This window comes from Solenopsis invicta, chromosome 13 (assembly GCF_016802725.1).
Source record: "Solenopsis invicta isolate M01_SB chromosome 13, UNIL_Sinv_3.0, whole genome shotgun sequence".
Taxonomy (NCBI): Eukaryota; Metazoa; Arthropoda; class Insecta; order Hymenoptera; family Formicidae; genus Solenopsis; species Solenopsis invicta.
In genome coordinates, this window is record NC_052676.1 from 9,371,564 (window position 1) to 9,398,837 (window position 27,274).

The 27,274-nt window shown below is 31.2% G+C and overlaps 1 protein-coding gene across 9 annotated transcripts in view; it reads left to right on the forward strand.

Moving 5' to 3' along the window:
* LOC105194120 overlaps positions 1-27,274 on the forward strand; it is a 153,776-nt gene that overhangs the window by 51,713 nt on the left and 74,789 nt on the right. Inside the window, exon 1 of one of the 9 annotated variants that reach the window (XM_011158861.3) lies at positions 5,068-6,344. The exons of 7 other annotated variants lie outside the window; for them this stretch is intronic. In XM_011158861.3, coding sequence (XP_011157163.1) covers positions 6,311-6,344 — 34 coding nt within the window. In that variant the 5' untranslated portion in view covers positions 5,068-6,310. Of the gene's footprint in view, positions 1-5,067; positions 6,345-27,274 lie in introns of those variants that run through there. One more of the 9 variants, XM_011158862.3, reaches the window with a different exon arrangement.

Consider the following 27,274-nt stretch of genomic DNA (forward strand, 5'->3'; position numbering starts at 1 on the left):
TAATTTCTGGCTTATATGTAAAACAATGATTATCAAATAAAATATGTTAGTTTTAATTCGATAATAATATTTTTTTTGGGCATGGTGTAGAAATTCGGGAATACACGAAAGCTGAGATTTTCGAAAGCTGAGATTTTCAATATGGCAATATTTTTCAAATCATGATGTAAAAAAAATGCGGGGATTACTTATAATTAGTATTCAGCTAACGATTCTTTGGAAGTTAAAGTGCTGTAGAGATATTTTCAAAAATTTAATTCACACATCGCAAATTGGGATCAGCCTACAAATTTTGTGAAAGTCTGATTATCACTTGTGGAAATTTTTTTTTCTTTACGTTCGAATTACTATGTATAATGACAGATTTATGAAATAAATAATTTTTTACCACATTTTGCAAATTTACTTGAAATATTCCCTTCAGAATTGCGTTACAATCGTAGGAAAAATAAGATTATGATTTTGTACCGATTTGAGTCTGCTTCCGTTGATAGACAGATTGTGTATATCCACTTAAAACAGATTGAAAAACAAAATTGCGTTATCTAATTACTTATCAGAAGCTTCATTCACATTGAAATTCTCTAATCTTTTACATTAAACAGCGTTATTATCGATTATTTCTTTGAGTCAAACGAAATAATATTGATTTTTTTTCCACTGCGTACGACTTGTCACAGTTATAATAAATGCATCATAGATTAGGTTAATATAATACATAGATTAATTAATAGGATGTTCTTAAAATAATAAAGATTTCACATTGAAGAAAGAATTCTTAATACTTAATTTCCTGGACAAACTTGCAATTGGATATATTACTGCATTTAACATTTAAAAATTAATCGAGAAATTTAATAAGTTGATAAGAACAAGTTAATAAATTAATTAATAATTTGAGAAGAAGTTAATTAATGAGAAAAGTTTATTGAAGAACAATTAGTTGATCCACGAAGAAGTAATGGGAAATTAAATTGACAAGTGCATCTGCAGAATGTAACTGCTTGTTTGACATCGATTCGCAGACGTGACGAAAATGGAGAAAGGGAATGAAACTTGCGCAATCACATGACACACCGCGACACAATTGAGAATTTGATCGTGACAAGGGCACGACTCTGGACAAAGCGGCGTCCTTCGCCCCAATGTCCTCATAGTCCGAAATTGATTGGCTCCTTCGCGATGGGAAACGATCGCTTATTATTCTGATCGGCCGTAATGACGAGCGTGTCGACGGCTTTTCTTCCTGCTTCCGTTCATCACGCTTCGATTACGAATGTTGCGTGCTTGTCACTCAAGCAAATCTGATCGATATCATTGATACGATGTTCGTGTCCGGTGGAATAATTGATTGTCGATTGATATACGAGGTAGGATTATTCTAACGATAACATGAAGAATGCGATCGATTATTATCTCAAAATTGCGGAATTTCCAGACAGCGTCAGACCTTTTTCAAGAACCAAGTTTTTAGTCACGTTAAGGTCGTCCACAGAAGTGTTATCAAGATTCTAAAGTAGACTATAGGAGATTAATAATTTGTATCAGATATTAAAATAGAAATCTGTTTACAATTTGTATGCCGTATTGTGATTAGTAAAGTAAGCTTTAAATAATTGAATCAATCATTTGATAAATAACGGTAACCCTTTTGTGCCTAATTTTCCCAGAAAATAATTAATATTCACGTCTTACTAAAAGGTCGCTGATTATGAATCTGTAATTAAAATTTCAAAATTGAAAATAACGGTCAAAATGAGTTTCATTCAAATTTAACAAAATTTATCATTTTGATCCGCGCCATATTGAATCCTATATCCTAAATTTTAGAATTTCTAGATTCATTATCAGCGATATCAAAAACTTACCAACTTACATGTGAATACAATAAAATTTAATATTTGGTTATCATATTGAATGTTTTAGTTATTATTTTAGTTTTTGGCTATTTTAATTTTTGTGGAAAATATATGTATTTTTTTATTTTTTTCCCTTTTACGAGTATTTGACAAGGTATATAGATCAAAGAATAAAATTCACAAGTTTTTTTTGTAGAGTCTTATCCTTTATGTTTAAAATGAATTCGAAAAAAAATCGTTAGCTTTATTGTTTGTGAAAGATAAGAATTTTTAAAGGACCAGGACATTATGTCCCACCAGACACGGAAGAATTAAATTAATTTCTGTCAAAACTGAGACATTAGGAGATTCAGAATCAGAGGTGATAGATACATAATTTCCTTTAAACATCATTTTAGTAAATTCTTTCTTAGATCAAATTCTTTCTTAACCTAGGTCTATAGTTTTGTCATTTACATGAGAAATACCACTCAATAACTGTATTTTCTCTATTTTTTGTAATATATAAATTTTGTACACTGTAAAAAATACTAAAAAATGAATCACTTTAGCATATTAGAATTTAATACAAATTTGCTTTTTTTATGAATTACGTATTTTAACAGTAAAATTAAATATCTTTTTTATTTTTAGACACAATCTATTTTCTATATCCATAAAAGAGTCTGTACTTACATACAAAATTTTCTAATTAAAGAACCCTATTTTATACACACAAAAATGTTCATTTTATTCAAAATTTTTTTAAATTATTTTTATTTTTTTTTAATAAGTATTAAAAGTAATTGTTCTACTCATTTGACGTGTGAGATAATGAGGTATTTTTCACATATTTTTAGTATGCAGTTGTGAAAAATAGTTTTTTTTTTTTAATTCTTTAAAAGTAAATTTTTTTTGTCATGTTACAATTATTCTTACACATTTAAAATTTTCTTTTTTCTTTTAATTTCTTATTAAATAATTTGATTATAATTTTGTAATATTTTAAATTATACTTCGCTTTTTGTTTTTTTACTTTGACAAATATAAATTCTAATAAAGTATCTTGATATAATTTAAAATTGTCAACTTTTTCTCAAAAACTTGAAAGAACTTGAACGTTTAACATATCAATGTTTTAATACTGATGTTTCAGAAACCTTTTAAAATCTTTAAATAATTTTTGAACATTCTTAATAATTTTTTTTGACGGATTTTGGAAAACTTATATAACATTTCCAAATTTGATTTAATTTGGAAAGAGCTTAAAGGAAAATTTTTATCTACTTTCTTCTAATATTTTTAACCGTCCTTAGTATGTCAATTAATGTGTTCATTGATTATCATTGAGGAATGCAAAGATTTAATTGAAATGACAATTGCAAAAAATTATCTCGAAAGAGGAGCGTAAATAACAATTATCGGAAAGTCCTTCGTGGGTGGTAGAACGGTGCGTTGTTTTCATCTTTTTTTATCTCGGATCACATTAATCATGCAGACAGAATTTTAGTAAACAGTCGCGCCTCTTAAGCATATCGATCGATCGATTTCCAGACGTATATTTTCTTAAGCTCCCTTCTTCATTTTCAAATTTTCCCCTCCCCACACAATTTCGTATAATATTTGTTACACTCTTCTGATTCAAAGTGTCGCTCTATTTCGCTCCTGTGATTCTCACAACAATCGTGATCTTTATCGTATTTTCCAACACGATGTTGAAACAGTCTCTCTCAGTCCGACCTTCAATAGTCGAAAATTAGTCCGATAAGAACTTGGAAGACTTAACAGCTAGCTCTGTTATTTTCCGCGTCTGGTCATAAATTATCGCGGTCGCTCAAGAGATATTTCCAAGTAGAACATAAAATCACAATAAAATCGAGATGACATCAAGTTATTTAACAAAAAAGTTATTGTGAGATGTCGATACATTTTCGATTTTGTGATGGATTCTTGATGTGATCTGACAGAAATTTCAAGTGATTTGCTTAGAACTAAAAATTGACTTTAAAATCACGGCCGTATCAAGAATTTCATCGTAACGTCATCAAAAGTATATCGTGCGAAATCATGACTTTATTACTTTGTTTCATTATCTCAGTACAAGTCTAACGTGGCTCGCACGTATTTACGTCTCCTTGAGACCCGACAATGCACAATTTGTTTTTGCACAATTGGACTGACTGACCTGACAGTGCAATTTTCCCCGAGTCGATGAGCGCTTGACAATAATTGTGTCATACACCTTCTAAACTTGGTCATTTCTGACAGCATAATTGGTGATAAAAATGGGATTATGATAACCTAGTGATTATGAAATTTATGATTGTAGGACCACAAAGAAGATAAAGCATCAGAGTATATCATCTCATAACAGCGAGCTTTGCGTTTCGTTATACATAATATGTATTTAAATTTTATTATTTTGATAATATTTGTTTATTTGATTGATACTGAAGGTGACCTCTGTTACAGGGTCGAAACATTTGTCATTGCATTTTTCATATTACGCAAACACTATTAAGATCACACATTGTTATAATATAATAAGAAGAAAATACTCCCGAAGAGTTGGCGGTCCGAAATGACACTCAAATTAAGTGTTAATTTCCAAATAAACCTTGAGAGTTAACACTCAATTTAAGTGTCATTTCGGACCGCCAACGCCTAGTTGAGCGTATTCTTTCGTAAGGGATCTATCCCGACTGTAATGCTCGGATTGATTTTTATCGTTGAATTTATTTCAAACAAAGCCTTTTATTATTGATTTATTAACTGTTGTAATTCCTTCTAATACTTCCGTTTGACGTCATCTTAAATCTTATTGCGATTTTATTGCGCTTTATAGATTCGCAATCAGAACGGAGAGGTAAAACGCTCGTAAAACGTAAATAAATCCTCAGGTTTAATTCAATCAACCTTTCTCCCCGCAACCTGTCCCGAGCTATTCAACGGAACATCAATCCTCATATAACACGGTCATTAACTCCTCGTTAGATTTCCTATCGATAGATCTTTTCTCACTTCGCTCTACTCGGTCACTCGTGCTCGTCGAAGGTGAAAAGTCTATCTGTGCCTCCCCTCCCCTTCGCCGCGCAATTTAGCCTTTCTCTTTCCTTCTTCCTCTCCCTCTCTCGCCGCTCTCTTTCTCCATCTCTCTCTCCCCGTCGCTCTCTTTGGCAATCAGCTCGCCCCGTTACTTCGGGGCGCGTATCGCGCGAAGACGACTCGCTGCTGCTGCTGCTGCTGCTGCTGCTCGTGGGATCGGCTCGGCTCGGTACGGTCGCGACGCTGAAACGCGTTAGTGCGCCTCGAACGCTTTCTACCGGAGTGTCCTCTCCGTGTCCGGATCGTGCCGCGTGCGTTCGCCGTGCGTGAATCTGTTCTGTCCCTCTTCCGCGTGTGACGGAAGCTCAGGCGTCGCCATCTTGGTTATACCGAACGTGCGTGCGTGCGCGCGCGCGCATAGAGTTGAAACGAACGAGTGAGCGAGCGGAATTGCATCGCTGTGCCGAAAGGAACGTAAACGTCCCGTCGATCGCCAAATCTTACCGTTCCGCGCGTCACGCGGGTCAGAACCCGGCGACTGCGATTGCGCCTGTGCCGCGCGATAATCCGGCATTCGGCGGGAGCCTCGACCAAGTTGCCTTGGGACTCTCTCCCTCGCAGCGAAGGGTCGCGTCTCGCACAGGAGCGCATCGCGCGAACAGTTCTACCGGGAAGCTTCCACGCTCGTGAAGGACGTGGTGCGACGTAGAGACACACACACACACACAGAGAGAGAGAGAGAGAGAGAGAGAGAGAGAGAGTGCCGACCCGTGAAGTCAACAGATTAATGAAGTCTCTTTTTGCGACGGAACTTTCTTCGTGTGTCACTTCGAGTTCTTCGCCACCAACTGCACTCTGCTACATTCGCAAACTCTCCCTCGTCTCGCGTTCTCAGAGATCTCGCTGTTTCTATTGTGATTTTTGCGTACAGCCATCGCGCCTCGATCTAGTATCGCCGCATATTCGAGAAGATTTAAATATCTGCGGGGACGTTGAAGTTCCCCCAGTTTTCACGATCCATTATCCCCCCGCGTTCTACTGAAGACATCTCGCCCTTGATTCTTCAAAATCTTCTGAAGCTTTCATCCTTTTTCCATCATTTAAACTCTTCCAACATCTGAAGATCATATCTTCCAGGCGGACATCTTTTCCACTTGTGTTTTCCTCGAAAGCTCAGTAAATCCTGAAATATCGGTGTACGCAATTAACACCGGGAATTATTGAACCCGCAACAATAGTTTCGCTTCGTCCCAATCGTGCTTCATCGAGCTTGCCAAGAGTGTCCAAGAGCGCGGACGACCGAAAGAATGATCGATTGATCGATCAGCCCGGACTTTCGAGATCCTGATAATATTCCAACACCTGCGAAGGATTGGAAAATTGCCATCAGCATCGTTACCGGGTCGTCGCGCACCTCCTAGTGGACCATGTTGGAATTCTCCGTGCAACATGCCGAAGTCGGTACGTAAAACACACGCGACCCGCGACCCGCGCGACGCGTGCGCGGAATAACGGCAGGAAAGCACTTTCTCGGAGGCGCGCTTTTGCAATCGCTTGCATTTCTTTTGTCCTTACGTTATTCTCCTTTGTTTTGCCGTGCCGTTATATAGGGTGTCCCGAAAGCCGCACCCAAATTCCTCGCATTGTCTTCCCTGTCGCTTCTGATCAGCGTTACATTATACTGGTTGGTTAACAATGGAAGTATATTCTATACTTGCTCGGTCACACCGACTAGTTAAAATGTATCCTATAGCAAAACATTCAATTCTTAATAATTTTAAATAAGTAGATAATAGATAAATAGCTCGTATTATGCAAAGCAATGAGAAATCGGTAAAGCCAACAATGAGCAAGTGAATGTGATATAATTAAAATGTCACTCACTAATCGTAATTATATATTCAACTTACTAATTTTGTTGTGCTGATAAGGAATACGTTCAATAAATAATAATAATAATAAAATAATAACAATAATTGAATTTTAGATCTACTTTTTATGATAATTTTAAGTGAGTGTCAATACACTAATTAATAATTTTGACAAATTTAAAAATTTATATTCTGTCTTATTTTGGAATTTTTCTATTTATTTAATAAATGGACAATGTATGACAAGAAAATTATGACTTTGATCTAATTAAAAAAATATAGATTATACATAATAATAAAAAATTGCATATTTAAAAAAGCTATTTTTTCAAACTGTTATATTTAAAAAAAAAAATTGTATCAAAACGAAACAAAATACATTTTAAAGCTAAAATAATGTTAATTTTATGTGACGTTAATTTTTTCCGATGCTGCAACATCACAAAAACCATCAAAATCATCGCATTTTATTTTTTTGATGTTTCCTTAAAATTATAAGCGGAATTTAGATAACGGATTCATATTAAAAAACAGACAATAATACAAAAATAACTTTATAATATATTCATACTCGTAGGCAAAAAAAAGTCAAATTTTGTCGAACAGTGTTAGGGTAAAGTCGCCTATTATGAGATAGATTCCTAGTCTCCTTTTTTACTAAACAGACTACACTTCATCCCAAGAGTAATAAGTTTATGATGGTACCAATCACATGCGTTTATTAATGTAGCAGAATATTCGCCTAATATTCTGAATATTCTTGCCCATTCATCGTTTCTTTTTTGTTTTTTTTTTGTTTTTCTTTTTTTCGAAACACGAAACGCTTGCATTTATAATCAACCGCGAATAAAAGATTGACTTGCGGAGAAAGCCCAACGGCGCAACGGGCAAATCGCTGTTCCGGCATTCGTCCGCCGAGTTTGAAAACGTCAGCTAATAATTAGCCTAATTACAGTGCGCGGAATTCTACGAATCAACGATGCGTCGCGCGCCCTTTCGGATATGCCGTGCTTGCACAATACCGGCAATGAATGCACGTGCGTGCGCTACCAATGGGGGGATTCTCAATTGAATGATCGCGATGTTATCTCGTTAACTGTAATTGACTTCATTACTCTTCGCCTTCGATATAGTCCGCCTACAATTTTCTAGAATGTTCCTCCACCGGCTTATAAAGCTGTTGTGTTACCGGAAGGTTCCTTCAATCCTTGATCGAACCTTCTCGAAGACACACTCCGAGATTTTATCTGCAGAAGAATTCTGAATAAATAGTTTCTCAATGTGCGCTGTAAAATTAATATTATTATATGAGTTACACGTTCATGAAATATTTATTGTATTGTTTAAAACATATGTATTCTTGGGAAGAAAGTTTCGAAATTACGCATGCTTGAAGAAAACAAATTAAAGAAATCAAAAGCATATATATTTATTTTAGTTTTCAAACTACATATATCGTTGTGGAGCATACCGTTAATTTATTTCTTGTTCACATAATCTTGATTTAAGCGTGATATTGCATGAAAACGATAATTATGATTGAATTAACAAGACATGTTTTTAGTTAAGTAAATTTAGATAACAGTAACCAAGAATTTTTGATTTTTTCAATCAAGCATTTTAGTTTGCAGCCGGAACATTTATGATAACTACGAGGATTTAGTTAATTGTACTTTCTGATCAGATCTACGCAATTTTTGATACAGAGCAATACACGTCACCGCGCCATCCGATAGACACGGTGACGTTCTGTTTCTCATAAGGAGAAAACCGTAGAAAACGGAATAAAAAGCTATTATTAGCATTTTTATCGATATTTTAATAAAATAATTTCTCTTACAAATCTTCAAAATTAAATTCAAAAACGAAAGCTAATAAAAAATGTATCCTGACAGTAATTTTGTAACGTAAAAATCAATTCAAGAATCTGATAATTTATCTACTCATGATGAGCTAAATAGTTATTTTTTGATAACAGCTATAACAGTTATCGTTCATACGTAACCATTTATTTTTATTTTAATAGTTATTTTATAACTATCAACCTCATACATCATAAAATTGATAAATATCTGAGACATTGCGTGCATGAGAGTAATAAAAAAAATTGAATTTAAAAATATCAAGAAGTATTAAAATTATTTTATAATAATATTTAATGTAATGATAATATTTAGATGGATAAATTTGCATTTCCATCTACTAACAATTAAGAATGTTAAAGTATATGTAGTTTTCTGTACGGGTACTTAATTCTATTTTTGATAGATTTATATATATTCTAAAATACATAAAAAGTATTGTATAAAGACTACGAAATATTATGTAATAATAGTATATTTCCATTTGCATATTTATATATCTTGTATTAACATAATGTTTGCAAATTTGCATGTTTATTTTTCTTAATACATTTTTTTTCTTCTGTGTCGTGTGTGCACGCTTCCTCAGCTATATTGTATCGTTGTATTGAAAAAGTTAATAAAGATATAGTCTTTTTAAAGGCTGATAGCTCATTCATCATGAAGACAAATTTTCTAAAAGCGTTAATTGACTGCATGATGGTAAACATTTTAAGTCTCCAGAATTATCAATCCTACACTCAACAAACGCTTTTAAAAAATTTATAGTACGCAGCAGTGGCAATGATATCGATCAAAATAATCGAATAACCGTCTTTTTTTACTAAACAGTTAATAATTATAACAGTTATAACTCAATGACGGAGTTTCAAAGTAGTTTTTACTTTGAAAAAAAAAGAACCGATAAAGTGTTATAATAAACTGATTACTATATCAACAACTGATAATAGTCAGTGATCAGTTAAGTGAATAGTAATCATCAGTTATTGATACAGTAATCAGTTTATTGACACTTTATCAGTTGTTTTTTTTTTTTTTTTTAAGGATGACCAAAAGTAACGTTTATCGTTAATCCCTACAAAAATTCTGATTCATTTTTAAACAGACATAAATCTCTCAAATTTACAATTAATACAACCATATTTCTTTTAATAATGTCTATATTTAATATTAATCCAACCAATCTTCTTCTTAGTGTGATTATAGATCTAGATAAAAATTTGTATTGCAGTAATTGAATCAAATTTGTGTTTCTTTTTCTACTTCTTGTGCTGAAACGAAATATTTTCTCGACAGATATTTTTTTCCAAAAAGAAAAGTTACGAATCAAAGTCTGCAGAATCAAAAATTGTTTAGAATTTCTTAACTTATTAAATTTTTCAGCAATGTATATACATAGAAAAGAGTTGTTGTATTAACAGTTGTCATTAGCTAACGGCAATGTAATTGAAAATGATCTTATTAATTTAATCACACTATTAATAAAACAAATAAATTTTATTACAACGAGAACATAACGTATTTGAACATAATATTAACAAGATTAGTTTTAAGTAATTAGATTAGATTGTTAACTATACTATAAAATAACATTATTTTTTTTTGTACAGTCGTATTTTCACATAAAAATTTGATATCACGACTAGCATTCTAACACGTTTTATAAACAGATAGATAAATTCAAATGTTTAAATCAAAAAGTGAAAAAACGAGATGTAAAACCGGTTTAGCAACTAAAACGCAAATTTTTATGAAGAGCACATTTTCACAATATTCTTATGGCAAAACGAGCGTTTAAATCTATTAGGAAATTGTGAAGTAAGGAGAAATTAGTTAACTTTTGATATGTACAAACTCAAAAAATTAAAATTTCTTTTTATTTATTTCCTTCAAACGTATCTTATCTCCGGAACTTCTCTCACAATGTACAATGCAACACTTATTGCTAGATTAGATACTGCTTTCATGCAATGCAGAGAAACGAAGGCTGTCCAGCGAATAGAAAGCACTCGGATGCACGCAACTTGCTTGGAGTAAGCAATTAAATCCGCAAAAGACAAAATTACTTTTTTCCTTACAGATGGAATGTTAGATTTTAGATTCTAATTTTCCAGATAGAAGCGTTGATGAGATGACTCGTCGGTATTTCTTATTATGAAGCTGATTATACGATTCGTAATAATTATGCGCGCGCATGAGAATGGATAAATGCAAAAAAAAATCGTTTTAAATGCTTTACGAGACGCGCATTTCAATATATTGCCGTCGGTACTGTTTGTATAATAGTGATGATTCCTAAGTATATTTGGTATCTCTCGACTATTATTTTTTCAAGAGTACAGAAGTTTCGTTGCTTCTATATGAAGGAAAGAATAGAATCTCGACGGGCAGCATGCTTATTGCTCGCCTCTACAGATTATCAAATCCAAACGAGTGATCGAATATCGCGCAAACTTCGCGGGTGCGATCCAAGTCGGCCGGTGTTCTTGAATCGAAACGCGACGGCCGGTTCAAGGATCGTCTCGATCGCGGCGATGAGATGTCCTCAATGAATCGAGGCGTGAGCCACGCGTTTCCTCAAGGCGAGCCTCTCTTTATTGCCTGCATCCGGACAATCCATAGTAATTCGTATCGTTCGAACGGACCGCTTCTTTTTTCTTCTTCTCCTTCATCCGCAGCTCCTTCGAAAAATTTCTTAATAGAATTTTTATAATGCGTTATTGATGTGCCATAAAAAATATACGTACGTGTGAGCGGCAATTTTTATATTTAACTTATACGATATTATTACGAATGCTAAATAACACTTGTAATATGTAATTAATTTGTAATTAATATATGTGAGATAGCATAAGGTACTTGGGCTGAATAAAATTTACTTTCAATTATTTTATTTTTTTAAAACTATTAAATAGAGTTTTACAAAAATAAAATTAAATGTTTATTTTATAGAATTTTGAAGAATAAAATTAATTAACTTAGATCAGGTACTTTATATATTAATAACTAAAACTTCTGGTATGTGTATAGCAACATTATGAGATTTTACACTGATTTTGTAGTAAAGAGTGCTTTCGAAAGCAACGAAACGCAATCATACACTGTGTCGACTTGTAGCTGAAACGCTACTTTTTTTATTTCATTTTTATTTCAATATTACACATGTTATGTTTTATATCATCATTACATTTTATATCATCATTTCATTTTATATCATCATTACATTTTACCGTTAAAAATGTAATGTTGATATCTATGGCCTCAAGTAGAATACAGAAGTCATAATAACATCAGAAAATGATATTATTTGTCACTCGATGATATCATAATGATATCATGAAGGTGTCTTATATGTGCTTATAAGTGACAAATAAAGTCCATGATGACGTCCTTATGATACTATTATGACTCTGTATTCAATGTGAGCAGTGACATAAAATGACGAACGTGAAATGACGACATGGCAGTCGAACATGGCATTTTAACTCTTTACGATTGTGTTGACTTGTGTCATAGTATGTTGGAAAGCACTCGTACCCATGGTGTTGTCTGTGTACGTTGCTGAAGCACTCTAAATGATTTCTCTTGCGAGTCCCCAAAATAAGATTCAAAAACGAAAGTAAATGAGTAATGTATCTTGATAGCACAGTCTTTAATTCTGTACAAAAATTTAGGAAAATCTGATAATTCCTACAAGAATTCTGATTTGTTTCGAGCAGACATACTGGTAGAATCTATCTGAATTTTAAATAAAACTAACTTTTTTTTCCAGTGTAATGAGATTACATGTAATCAAATTTGTTTGTTACTTTAATCGGAATGTGAGTAATCAAATATGTCTGGTTATTTTAATAAAAATGGATCATTCATATTTCATCAAACTGTTTGGTTGTTATGCCCATTCGGATTAGTTCAACCAAATTTTTTTTTAATATACGATATATTACATCCACAGAAACGATTTGTGAATTCAATGTTATTACTTTTCTATAGATCAAAAAAGAATGCTGATATAAGGACAATCATAATTATTGTTAGGAGAAGAATATTTTAAATTCTTGAAACAGAATAATGTTATTTTTTACCCGTCAATACACTAGGGACATGAGAACTATGTGAATAACATTATTCTGTTGTGATAACCTTAATATTTTCTTCGTGTATGATTTTATCAGTACGCTTTGCTCGCACTTTGGCGCATGGCGCGACCGCGCCTCTTGATTAGTGATAATTTTTTTACAAATTGTGTATACTTACCAGGAAATTTGTAATCGCTCCGTTTAAAATGCAAACTGCACACAATAGCATATTTTGCAATTGTTTCCACTTTTAGTGCAATTGTTTCCTCTTTTTTTCATTTTGTCCAAGCATCTCGTTTTTTTTTCAATTTTTGAATGCATTTTTCACATTGATTATTGTTTTTCCTGGTTTAGGAAAATAGTGGAAGCGAACAGTTGGCTCTTTTGAAGCTAAGCTATTCCAACCATATACATTGTTGCAATATGTTTTACTTTTTATTGCTCTTGGGGAAAATTTCGCTCACAATTCGTCATTCATTTTAATCACAAATCGTGAGAATTTTATAACACGGCAGATAATATTATTTGTATTGAGTGTGTAGCGTGGAGTATCCTTATCGAGGCAGCCATATTGGACAAGTGACGTCACGAGTTAAAATCTCAATTGTAAAGTCTTGTCTAGAAATTTATTAAATCTAAATCTATTGTTTTACTACCGATACGTTGATGATGTTATAGCTGAATCCAATAATACTTCAGGTTTTTATTTTGAATGTTTAACATTTTCCACAAAAAGCTACAATTTACCAGAAGTTGAAAAAAATAGAAGGTTAAGTTTTCTGGATCTTTCGTTGAAGGTAGGAAATAGCATGATAACGTGTGTTTGGTTCCATAAGAATACGTTTTCTGGAAGGTATCATACTTTTCGTATCCTAACCTCTAGTAGACAGAGATATTGTCACATCTTATTTTTCAGTATAAGAACTTGGAACTTAAAAATGGCCATAAAAATGTTATTAGATAATGGTTACGCTATAGGGAGTTTATTTTCTGACACATCAACAGAAAGCTTAATAATCAAATCATTTTATAATTAAAAATTTTTCTCTGAATTATTATTAATATTAATTTTATTACAATCTTTCTTTTAGTTAGAATTTAATCCAAATTTTTAGTTTGAAAAAAAAATTCAAACAAGTAGGTTTCATAATACGTTTTACAGATACTGAGTGCCTTTATACTTTTGTTTGTTTATTGGTTTATCTCTAGTGATAAACAATGATATAACTACCATTTAAACAAGTAATACCAAAGCTATTTATGTTTATCTTATTTGTTGTTGGAAGAAGATATACTTCCCACTATTTATTCTGCTTTATTTTTTTTATTGTCTTTTTGGTTGCTCCAGTATGTTAAGTTTTGATAAGATTTTTTACAACTCTCACTCGGCGTTTTTACAATTATATAAATCTTGTAAGTTAATACTTCTGTACACTTTACAATCGTGATTTAATTGACATGATCTGTTTAATTTTGACTTCAGTTCGGTCCATTTTTAATTCCAACTTCACATTTTTATAAATTGTAAACGCTTGGCTTGAATACTTTTGATATTCGTCATTCCGCTTTGTTTTTTATGAAATGCACGAGTATATTATTCACAAATGAAATTTCCTGCGAATAATATAAAAAACAGAGAAATAATATTCTAACAGAAGCCAAATTTTTTGTGTAAAAACTCGCAGGTGAAATTGACGATGTGAACTTATTGTAACAACTTCTTGTAGAATCTTGAATTTGAAAATAGATTTTGAAGGGAGTAAACTTTTGACATTTACATAAATAAATCTTATTGATTATCGTGCCACTGAGTGAAGTCGAAAACGTTCACGGTTCTTCGTAACGAAAGCTTTTAAATAAACTTATTGATCTATTCATTTTATCCAACCAAATAGTTGCTCTCTCGTTGACGACCTTCATTTATATGATTATTTTTGTTTAAATTAGAATCGAGCGCTATATGTTTAATACTTTTGAAGAATGTTTTATTCTTAAAAGGAAAAATTCTTAAATCCAGAATAAAATAATCTTGATGCTGTTTCATTAATTTTTTTTTTTTAGTATTATATAGAAGGGGATTTATTCAGTATAAAAATATGATTATTATTATAACCAGTTCTTGTTTGAATTATCATTATAATCATAAAATAATGTATGAATAGTAGAAAAATTAAATTTAAATGCAATAGAGCCTCAAACTCTTTTGTTTTCCAGTGGATCGAATGGCAAAGGGTCACGTAATAAAAGATTGCAGCATTCTCATAATATATAACAGTAGATTGATCTGAAGAAAATTTAAAGAATTTTTTTCGAATAAAATTTGAAAATATCCCACGAGGCAGCTCGCTTCGTGAATATAAAACACCCCATCCCGCAACGTAACAGCCCATAAGAACTCATTTTATGCGCAGGCAGGGGCTTTCCGCGAATGCGTTAATTATAATGCATCGCGTCGAATCTTTCGGGAAAGTGCACGGTTTCAAAGCGGCGTCCTGAACTGCGTAACAATTAATCATCGTGCGTTATAAGTTCGAGTCAATTTTTATTTTAAGTGTAAGAATACGTAAGTAAGCTGAAGTTAATATGTGTCACTCTTGTCTCAAGAAGTTAATCCTATTTAATTCAACGGAGGAGAATAGGAATTATCGATCCCATCTTAAAATTACTCTGTCTTAATATTGCACGAGGTTGCAGGGAGATGAAGTAGAGAATGATAGATCTCAGTATTGAAATAACACTTCTTGTGTGATTTTACATACAATTTCTAATTTTCTCGATTCTTTATAGTTTTTGGGATAGATGGTTTGCAAAGGTAAGTATCTGTTGGTATCGATAATATTAAATTAATTTTTTATATAATTTTGTGATATTACAGTTCTAGTCCTATTCAAGTGATGTTTTTGAAACTGTAGGTAACGACACACATTTCGACAGAATTAGAAATTGTACGTAAAATCACACAAGAAACGTTATTTCAGCAATAAGATCTATGACCGTTTGGCTTGTCAATTATTTTTTAGTTTTGTTATTAGAAATCCTTTCTGATGGAGTACATAATTATATTAGATAGTTCACGCTATATTTTGCACGTGACATGTCTATTTATTATGATTATGTCGATATTATCGACTCCCACCTTCCTTTCTGTCAGGATTTCAACTGTCGAACTGGGCAAATTTCGCGAGGAAACGGAACGCAATCACGAATAAAGCGCGTCGTATTAAAAACAGAATTCTCTCTATGCGATGTATCATTCATTCGCTTATTACATTACCGTATACGCGACAAGGTCGAAACTGAAAAACGCGATCTCAGTTTTAATATGCAAATTATGTAATCATGAGGCAAACAACGCGCGAAATTATTCGCAAAATGATAGAGGAAGAAGAGACAACACGAGAAGAAGAGACGTGATCCCACGACCACGTGTCGTGGTATCGTGTGTCGTAGTATTTCGACATAAGGATCGAATGCCGTCCCGTATTCGTTAAGTGAACACACAAACGTTTGGAAATACCTCGTAACTTCAGTCACTCGTCTTTATCTTGAAGTATTCGACTTCCTAATTTTTGTGGGAAATCGAATTTCTGATGGAAATTGAGAAATGGACACGTATTATAGAAACTTTCAGAATTGATTTCGATCGAAAATATTCATTTATTTCCTAGATTTCTATTGTATTTTCTAGGGGAAAAAACGGAATAATTTCGATCAGGAATCCATTTCGAACAGTTCCACGATATGTCCCGTAATATTTATTAATAGTACATAGTTCTTGGTTCTTAGAACCGGAAAAAAGATAAAGGCTAAGTTAAACCAAGATCAAATTTAATTGATTAAAAACGCAAGTATTAATGTATTTGTACATTATTATTTTTTTATTTATTCAAATTGTTGTACGATAGGAACATAAAGGAAAAAAACAAAATTACATGATTTTTAGAAAAAAATTACCATCTTTATAATAATTACTTTCGTTTTATTTTTACAATTAAATCTTTTCAGAGTGTATTTTTAGATAACATATCTAAAAACAGTATCAATACATTATAAAAAAAAAACAGTATCTTTATTTGAAAATAAAGTATGGAAAATTCAATTCGCATTTTGTTTTGCTCGTCATTATACATCTTCTTCAAGAATTGCAAAATTTTATCTCTTTCTCTCTTTTTCTCTTTCACTCCCTCTCTAATTCTTTTTTTTTCTTTCTTCGAGAGTGCATTTTCTCTCCTATTATGAATGGTCGTCTGATCGATGCCCATAAACGCCGATCACGCTGGACTGCGGATCGACATTCGAGAATCCTGCACGTGCAGATGTCATCGGATCGCGTGTGCTGGATTTCTATGGGAATCCAGAACAATGTGTCGATTACGTGACGACGGTGTGAAGCGTCTTCCCCGCATTCCGATTGGAACGCGCTGTCGGAAGTAGTGCGCCTCGATGCGTTCCGTTATTTAAATATAAACATGCAGGCACACGCAGGGTAGTCGCGTTTGTCTCGTAACAATATCCTGCGGACATCCCATTGCGATTTTCCACGGATATCCTTGGTGGTACGCTATGTGGGTTATAACCGGGGTCAAGGATTACCACTAGTACGGGATTATTACGCTAACAAATTTAATTACAGCGTTCGAGGGTTAATTCTTCGGCGCGCACCCTTGAACTTCTTTTAGGCGCCCGACATTCGAGAGCCATTGATGCCTCGAGCGTGATTACCATTCTGGAAATCGGCACGAGCGACCCACGATTTATTTAAACGGGTCTCGTGCGTTAGTAATTTCGAAAGGATGGTGTAAACCAGACGTGTTATTCGCGAGTCGATTGCATTTGGAAATACAACAGCAGGGACGCATGTATAAATAAGAAAAAAAAAAAACATAAAGCAACGACAATCGCCATTCTATTATTCATAGTATTGTGCTTATAAAGTTTAAAATTATTTAGATAACGATAAAATAAATTACATGTAAATGTATATTAAATAAAATAAGGACTTAATTTTAATTTATCTATAAATAAAAGATACAATTTTGTGTGTAATTTTATTTAGACAATTTTTGAATAATATCGCTAGTGACTAAACAATTTAGAATATAAAAATATGTTTATATTTTTATTTCTTAAAAATAGAAGTTCTTTAAACAATTTAATCTGACGAAATATTTCTCTTTGGATTTGCATCAATACGTAAATAAAAATTAAAGTTAAAAAAAAGGAATATATAATTTGTATTATATAGTAACTAATAAAATTTCTTGTAAAAGTTTTTGAATTTAATTTCGGGGTAATTACGCTACTACTGGTCTGTGCAATTTAGACTGTGTTTCGATATACACTGCCAGATCTACAGTTCACGTTACGTGTTACGAATGTAATACTATAGATTTTCAGTACTTGCAGTGAATTTCGAAAAGCAACTCTGTTCTTATCACTTTGAAAAATTTTTTCGTTGTGAATGGAAATTGAGGCTAAGGACAATACCTTTCTCATTGTTATTGTTCACATTACCTTAGATAATTTGAAAAAGATAACACTTTTATCTAAGATAAAAATGAAGTTAGTATACAAACTCATAATCTAGACAAAGATAAATAAAATTATTTCTTCATTTAGATGATTATCTAGATAATGCTATACAAATAACCGCAGATACTAATTGTAATGTTGTATCACTGCCAGCAAAAAATTGCTGATATACTATGCTAAAAGAAGAAATGGTGTATTATTTATGACATGAATTACGTAAAGAGTGAAGAGATATGTTTGAATACGCGGAACCGTTTTACTTATCGAAATATCGATTAGAGATTCAAATAACTTATATAATTATTCGTAAGGAGGTTCTCTAGTCTTTTCATATAATATGAGAACTTGATATAACAAAACCTTTAAAATAAATTTAGCATTAATGTACGCATTTCAGAATTTTTTCAAATTTTTTCACCATATACTTTTCTTTAGAATATAACTTTCTAAAATGGCATTGAGTCTTGTATGAAGGAGAATTTTAAGTAATTTAATCGCAAACAAAACATACAAATTTTAAAAGGCTATTTATAAGAAAATTGAAGTTTCAGTATAAGAACGTGTAAGTAATGAAATGTTTATGAATTATATAATTCTCTTTAAATGACGTCATATTAGTGAAAATGTGACAATGTGTTAGTGCTTGTTACTGTTAAATTATTATTACAAATAATTCTTTTTCAATTTCTCTCATTAATATTTATCAATATTACAAACAAAATATTTTTAAATAACATATCTTATTTAACGTTCTTATCGCTTTTTTGTTAATTATTGATTATTTTGAATGACAATGCCAAAAAAGCTTAAGAGATATACATGGATGATAAATCACAACACCATTTTTTTTTTTTTAAGCTGGAGACCTTAAAATATTTTTTATTACACGCGTGTACATGCGTCAAGCCGCTTCGGTGCGCCCCTGGACGCCGAGGCTGTTGCGTTTTTGAATGGAGCTGTAAGCGACGCCGCGGGCGAACGCGAGAGACGGTGAGAGGCGATCTCGGGATTATAGAAAGTCTTCAAAACGGCTTTTTTAACGCGCGCGCCACACACCGCGTCGTCACGATAAAGTGGAGCGAATTAATGCTGCCTTTGCGAGTTAGAGATAGCTGATTTCAGTGGTCTATTAAGTAATCCATTCCTATAAGGTGTTCGCCCGATCGGCATCTAAGAGGAAATACTCGAATATTTTGTCGGTCAATTACCCAAAACATTCTGCAATCCTGGAAATCAAATGTTTATCGAAATGTTTAAACGTTCGATGTACCTTGGTATACACCGAATTTGATTGTGCGCGTTTTCATTTTTAAAATGTAAAAAAATATTCAAGTAAATAGTCAGATATCTGCCCGTTCAAATTTGTAAATGTTTAGAAGGCAAGCACACACATATGAAAAATAAAAAAAACTATATGAAAAGAAAATGATGTTAAAGGTGCATTACACATCCCTGCAAAATAAGTTAAAATTAGAAATTTATTAATATTTATATTTTAAATAAACTATATATGAATGTAAAGAAGAGAAAAAGAGAAAATTGTGCAAATAACGTATTTTCATTTAATAACATAATTTTATAGTTTGTTTACTTCATTTGCTTTTCAAAAATTAAATTATTTATAAAATAATGACGAAACTCTCAATTTTTTTATATATAAGTACTTTAAATATTTAAGAAGATTTATGTAAGGTTTATAATTTTAAGCTTATTAATTGTTCTGTAAATAAGTAGACGAATGAATTTTGTTTTTTGCAGAACAGTTAACTCTGCGTTGCAATAAAATTTTACAAAGTTATCTTAAATATTTAAATAATTTATATAAAAAATTTTGGTTTTTGTTATTATTTCTTAATCACATTTCCATGAGAGCCGTTCTCATAGCCGTAATCATAGTCATAAGTGGTACAATACAAAAAATTTGGAAAGTAATACAAAAAATTTAGCTACGACTTTTACCTGAATCAAAAATTATTTCAATAAGAAATGTGTTCTAAAGGTCATTTTACAATAGCGTAAACGTAGTTTATAAGTGGTTATAAAGTATTGTAAGGCGTAATTGTATGTCCATTTTTATCAACATAAATTTATTTTGATCTCAGTTTTTCTCATTTGTACAACTAAAAAAGAAATTCAACTAACATTAAAACTAATTAGCATTGAAATAATTATAAAACTATGCCTTACAATATTTTACAATCACTTATAACTACATTTACACTATTATAAAATAACTTTAAAACACATTTTTACATCTTATTGAAATAATTTTTATTTAGATAAAAAATTGACATCAAATTTTCTTGTGTTACTTTAAATGCAATGTAGAACAATCTGTAATTTTTTTATAATTTTTTTATAGTTTTAAAAATATGTGTAATTATGTTAATTATGCTTAATAGAGTATAATAAATAAATAGTCTAATTGAAAATAATCCTCAAAATAATCTTAATCTTTTGAATGGTGAAACTCCCGATATTTCACTTTTTTCACTCAATTTTTAATCGTTTTAATGAGTTCCTTAATTACAGATTATTTGTAGAGTCTTTAGCATATGAACAAATAAAAAAACATGCAACTGTTTTTATGTACATGATTACTTGAAACGAATAATCATTTTATGAAAAAAAATACATTGTCTACTATAATGCATATGAAAGGACAATTGAGGCAATTATTTAGGACATCATAAAATATTTTTCAGAAATTTTTTCAGATTTCTTCGCTATATTGTTTTTTATTATAAAATTAATAATCTGAAAAATATGAAAACATCAATATTTTCTAAATACTTAAAATCTAAAAACTTTCATATGATGTTGTTCTGAGAAATTTTGGGTCACTGAATTCTAGGAGGGAAAAATTTTCAAATCAAGATGGTAAAATCAATATATTAGACCAAAAACAAAAAAAAAGAATTATCGAAAACGCGTGTGGTATTATTTAAATATATATCGAATAGCTTGAAGTCATTTTTATACATATATACTTAACTGGTTGAATTATTCAACGATCAAAATAAACGCAAAAAACAAGTTCTAAATTAATGAAACTATATTTTTGTTTTTGGTCCGCCATATTAATTCCGCTATCTTGCGTTTTTAAAATTCAAACAGCCTCAGATTCATCGACCCAAAAACTCATACTGATTTTCATAAAAATTAAAAATGTTTTGAATTGTTTGACCGCCATATTAAATCATTTTGACTTTTTATTTTAAAATTCTGATTAAAGTAGCTTTTTCGGATCGCTGATTTTTATAAAAACAAATTGGTGGGATACAAAAATTTGTGACACAAAGAGTTAATGCAATAATAATATTAATGAAACAAATATATTCTTGTTTTAGTAAAATGTTATTTGTTTCATTAATTATTTGTTATTGAATTTATAATTGTTTATTTTCAATTAAACTACTGTTTTCTAATGCCGTTAATACATACTTTTTTCCGTGTAGTATTACAGAAGTTAAAAATTTTGAGTTAAGGATCTTGAGCTCGATATACATATGTATAAAGTTACTGAAAGTTCTTTTGAATTTATATATACTTTTTAACTTAAAATATGAACACAATCTTATGAAAAATCATTTTTTGATCTCGCATGATTTAGGAAGCGAGAAGAGTTAATCAAGTTATTTGCGATGCGTTATCTTCAAATATTAATTACGTTGAAAGCGAGTGCATTATAAGATTAGCAAAAGTTGTTCCGGCTGGAAATCAGCCACCAACACGTGCGTGCGAGCGACGAGCTAGCCTGCCCTAGAGACTCTATAATCAGAGACTGGCCATCAGGGGGGCCACTTTTGATTGGAACAGAATTTTTCGTTAACTCCCGCTTAAATTCAAACTGTAATTACTCTTTTCTTTTAAATATACGTAATATTTACCAATAAATATTATAAAAAATACTACAAACTTGTTTTGTATATTAATCTAAATAATATATGTTGACATAATTTTTATATTTAATGTTCTCTTATGATTTTGTTATAAAGAATATGTTAATATTTAACCTCATAAAGATACGAATTCTTTGTAGACGTCCAATCTTTACGTCCAACATTTTTTGCCCATGACGTATCCTTTTGATGAGGAATTATTGCAAAATTCAACTGAACATCCACCATATTAAACTTCAATCACGCTATTCACGCTGCATAAAGAACACTTACACATACATATCACACTGAACATATCACATATACTCTGCCATTTGTGAAAGAGCGAGATAATGAGGTGTTCCTTTCTTACTCGCAGAAATTTGACGAAATCTGATTGATGGCCCGTCTTTTATTATAGGGTCTCTAGCCTGTCCAAATTCCAACACCGCGACATTAGTTCGAGCGCCGCCGCTAGGCGGCCGCCCTTATTCGGGAGTAAGATTTACCCACTAGTAGCATATTAAGGCGCTATCGTGACCAGTGACGAGTGAAGCACGAACGAATCTTCGAACGAATCCATGAATGAATCCATGAATGAATCCACGGATCCAAGAGATGGAGTTCCCTTTCCATCTTTTTCGCCCGTAGGGAACTCTATTTTTCGGTCCATGGATGATGATCTGTTCATGCTTCAACCCTTTGACTATATACCTCTGGACTGCTAACGGCAGCCATTAGTGGAATCTAAGATCTCAGCGCCCCCGGGTCCGGAAATTGGTCAAATTGAGAATTACTTAGCTGCATTTCAAGTAATAATCGGTACAATCCTTTGATTCTTTGAGACTGTATAGTCAAAGATACAACCGAGACGCGTGTTGCGGTTATTATTATTTTTTGACCTATTTATGTTGTACGAACAAAAATATAAAATATAAAAATGGTTTGTTTTGTTCTGAGGAAATGTGCAATAATAAAAACATGAAATACAATCCTGCAGAAGCAACTTCAACACGAGCTTCAACAAAATCTAAAAATGTGTTATTTTACAGGTAAGTTAGATTTTATGAGATGTGAACCTCTCAAACACTTTACTTTTTTTCTGTTCAAGTAATAATAATTTAAAGAATTATTTATTATTAGTTACATTTTTATTACTACCATGTTTCTTTTTACATATATTTTATTTTATTATTTACTATGTACATACTTTATTTTATTATTAATTGACGATTATTAAATTTGTTAACTTTTTTTAAATTAATTTTAAATTAATTTGTATTTTTCACGGATTACATTTAATTACTCTTACAACTTTTTATCTCATATAATTTATCAAAACAAGAACGAATTATTTTGTTATAGTAGTACTTCTGGATCACTCAATTATTTATTTGGAGTAATTTGTACCGATCGTACCGATTCTTACTTGAAATATAGCTAAGTAGTTTTCGATTTGGCCAATTTCCGGATCCCGGGGCGCTGAGATCTTAGATTCTCGGACCTCTCCTTCTATCTTATGGAAAAGTGAAGGTATTAGCAGTCCAGAGGTATATAGTCAAAGCTTCAACCTATCAACTCGTTACAGCACTTTAATATGCTATGGTGGTTGAATTTCACTCTCGAGTAAGCGCGGTCGCCTAGCGGTAGCGCTCGAACTAACTCCAGCGTTTGCTAACCTGCTGCACGCGTGTTGGCAACTGATTTTCGGCAGCCACATCTAATATTACTTTTGCTAATCTTATAATGTACTCGCTTTTATTTTTCAAAATAACTAATATTTGAAGATAAAGCATCGTAAATAATCGCTGGAAAAAAATACTACATTAATATTTATTTAAAGAATGTGTCTATAAAAAATGCTATTTGAAATAAGTATTTCGTGTAGCACATATAAAAAAAAGCATATCGTATTTGACATTTAAATTTACATTTACTTGAAGTAAGATATTTATTTGATTTCGAAACTTCATATACAAATGTTTCCTCTATTTTTTATTGTTTACGTTTTATTAACTATTTTCTGTTTCATCACAGATGAAAATAGAAAATAGTAAATAATAAAAGCATAAAATAAACAACAGCACATATTTCATGGATATAAAGATAAAATTCATTTTTGTATAATTACAAATAAATAAATTTATTTGTCATAAATTGTCTAGTTACATTTAATAAATAAAAGATATTAATAAAAGAATATATAAACAGTTATTTTATAAATATACGCATTAAAAAATACCACGGCGTGAAATAAAATTCGCACACAAATGCAATTTACAGCATTCGAAAGCGTGAATTTTTATCTTTAATTCGCGTATTTATTGAGCGTTGTACGATTTTTTTTCACTGAGTTATTCCACATCAAAACAACAATTTTCAACAAGTTTCTTTTGCTTTAATTAAAGCAAATTAAAGGAAAAAATCACGTTTTCGTACGCTGTAAACTGCATTTGTGTGCGATTTTTATTTACTGTTGTGATATTTTTTAATGGGTATATTTATGAGATAACTGTTTATATACTGTATATTATTTTATTAATATCTTATTTATTACGTGTAACTGGACAAATAAATGACAAATAAATTTATTTATTTGCAAATTTGTTTATACAAAAATGAATTTTATTTTTATATTCAGAGACATATGCTGTTTTTTATTTTCGTCTTTTATTATTTACTATTTTTTATTTTCATCTGTGATAAAATATGAAATAGTAAGAAAAATAGAAACAGTGAAAAATAGAGAAAACTTATTTATATATAAAGTCTCGAAATAAAATAAATATCTTGCTTCAAATAAATATAAATTTAAATGTCAAATACAATTTGCTTTTTTTTTATATATACTACACGAAATATTTATTTCAAATAGTATTTTTTATAAAGACATCCTTTAAATAAATATTTGTGTTAAATTTGTTTGAATTTTTCCCCAGCATTGATCAAAAGATTATAGGAGAAATGCTACAAAGAAAAGTAAATATCGCAAGGTTTCAAGGATCCATTTTAGCATGCATTCACGATTGATATCAGTAATACATGAAGTAATGTACGAATTTCCAAATACATAGACGTATGAAAATATCCGAACATTTGAGTGATCGTCACGTGTATTTTCGTGATCACTCGCGATTTCAGACGCGTACGCTGAATATCATTCCGAGGGCATCGCACATCGCGGAGTGAAGAGTAGAAAAATGAGTGAACAAGAATAAGGCGAGACAGAGACAGAATGAGTGAGAGAGGAGGCGCGAGGAGAAGTATCCAAGTGGACAGCAGGAAGTGGACGGGGACACAGTCGCCTTTCATTTGCATACGTCATAATGTAATTGGCTACTTGCAGCACGTTCGGCTCGCGCATCTATAAAGTTCTGTAGCTGATGGTAGTTCTGACCTTGTCACGGGATGAGGGAAATCCAAAAAGAATTTCAAAACATTCTTTAATAATGAATATCAAGTGACTTTGGTTTTTAAATATGGAATACTAGTAAAAATTGTTTCGTACTTAAATTTCAAATTGGCACTCTTTACATGAATATTTAAATATTTACATTTACGTAATCAAGAATAAATAAATGGAGGCTTTGTTTTTTTTTCTTTCTTTAATCATAATGTTTAAATATTCGTGTGCTTTAAGCATTTTTTACGTAAATATTTAAACATTTATAAAAACAAAGCCTTAAAAGCAATTTGATTGTATATAAAGTTTTTTTATTATATTTTATTATATACTGTAAAATCATTTTTCAATTTTTTTCTCACCAGTTGGCAAATACCTTGCACATTATATTCGATTTTATATGTTATATTATCATATTAAGGTTTTTAATAATAAAATAAATAATAAAATTGTTATATTAGAATGTTATTATTATTAGAATAAAATTTGTATTTCTGAGGTTTACACAGAAAGAACAAATTTGCTGAAGAGTCTAGAAATTTAGAAAGATATAGACAATAGAAAATAACTTTGTTAGATCATCAAAATAATTATGAAGGACGTTCAAGTATAATGAGCAATGCTGCAAAAAATTTTAACATTCTAGCAACTAGCTTGAACATTCTACAATAATTATTTTTATGATTTCTAACAAAAACTATTTTTAGATTTGTTTTTACACTCAGAGGAAAATTCATAGTGATGGCAATTCTAAAAATACAAGTTTTATATGTAGAGAATTAATGTACATAATTCAATGAACTATTTTCTAGTTCTAGTTGCAATCACTTAAAAAAATTTGTATCTCCACGGTAACAATAGTTGTGCAATTGTCAGTTTATAGTAAAATAGCTCCAATTATATTATAATTATAATTACATAGTTATATAGCCTTTACTACAAATGAGTTACGACAATCACGTACTTCCAGTGTACGTAAGGCCTATTTCTACCAACGCAGATTGACTTTTATCCCAGTTCAACTTACTCTTTATCTTTTTTTTAATTCTAATGCCTATTTCCACCGACGTAGATTAACTTTGATCTCGATTTAGTTTACTTTTTATCCTTCTTTACTTCTAAGAATTGGAAAAAGATAAAGAATAAGTTAAACCAAAATCAAAATTAATATACATTGGTAGAAATGAGCATAAGTATATATACAGGGTGTTCATTAATGGTTGGACCCATTTCTTACCATAGGAACATGATTTACCGACGGATATGTATTTCTAACATATTATTATATTAGAAATAACAAATGCGTGCTCCTATAGTAAAACGTGGGGACAACCATTAATGAACACTCTGTATATGATCGGAATAACTAATACGATAGTAACGGAGCAGCAAGAATCTGCTACAGCTACTGAGAAAAAACAATTTTGCCGAAATGCACATCTGACAATAATTACGTTAAATCATTAAAAAAAAATTATAATAGACGTTTAAACTAATTGTTAAGATGTCGAAACTTTTTGCAGCAGTATGATCACGCTTGAATCACATTTCACATCTTACATAAATAATGTTGACAGTTCAACATAAAATTATTTTATGATTTGTACTTCGCTAAATTTTTAGATTTTTAGAACAGTAAAATTGTTCTTTTCGTGTAGGAATGACTAATTAATATTTTTCCATGGTTTATTCAATTTTATTACAAATTAACATTACTGTATTTTACAGTTTATTTAACTTGGTGTTTTTATTACAACTTTGTT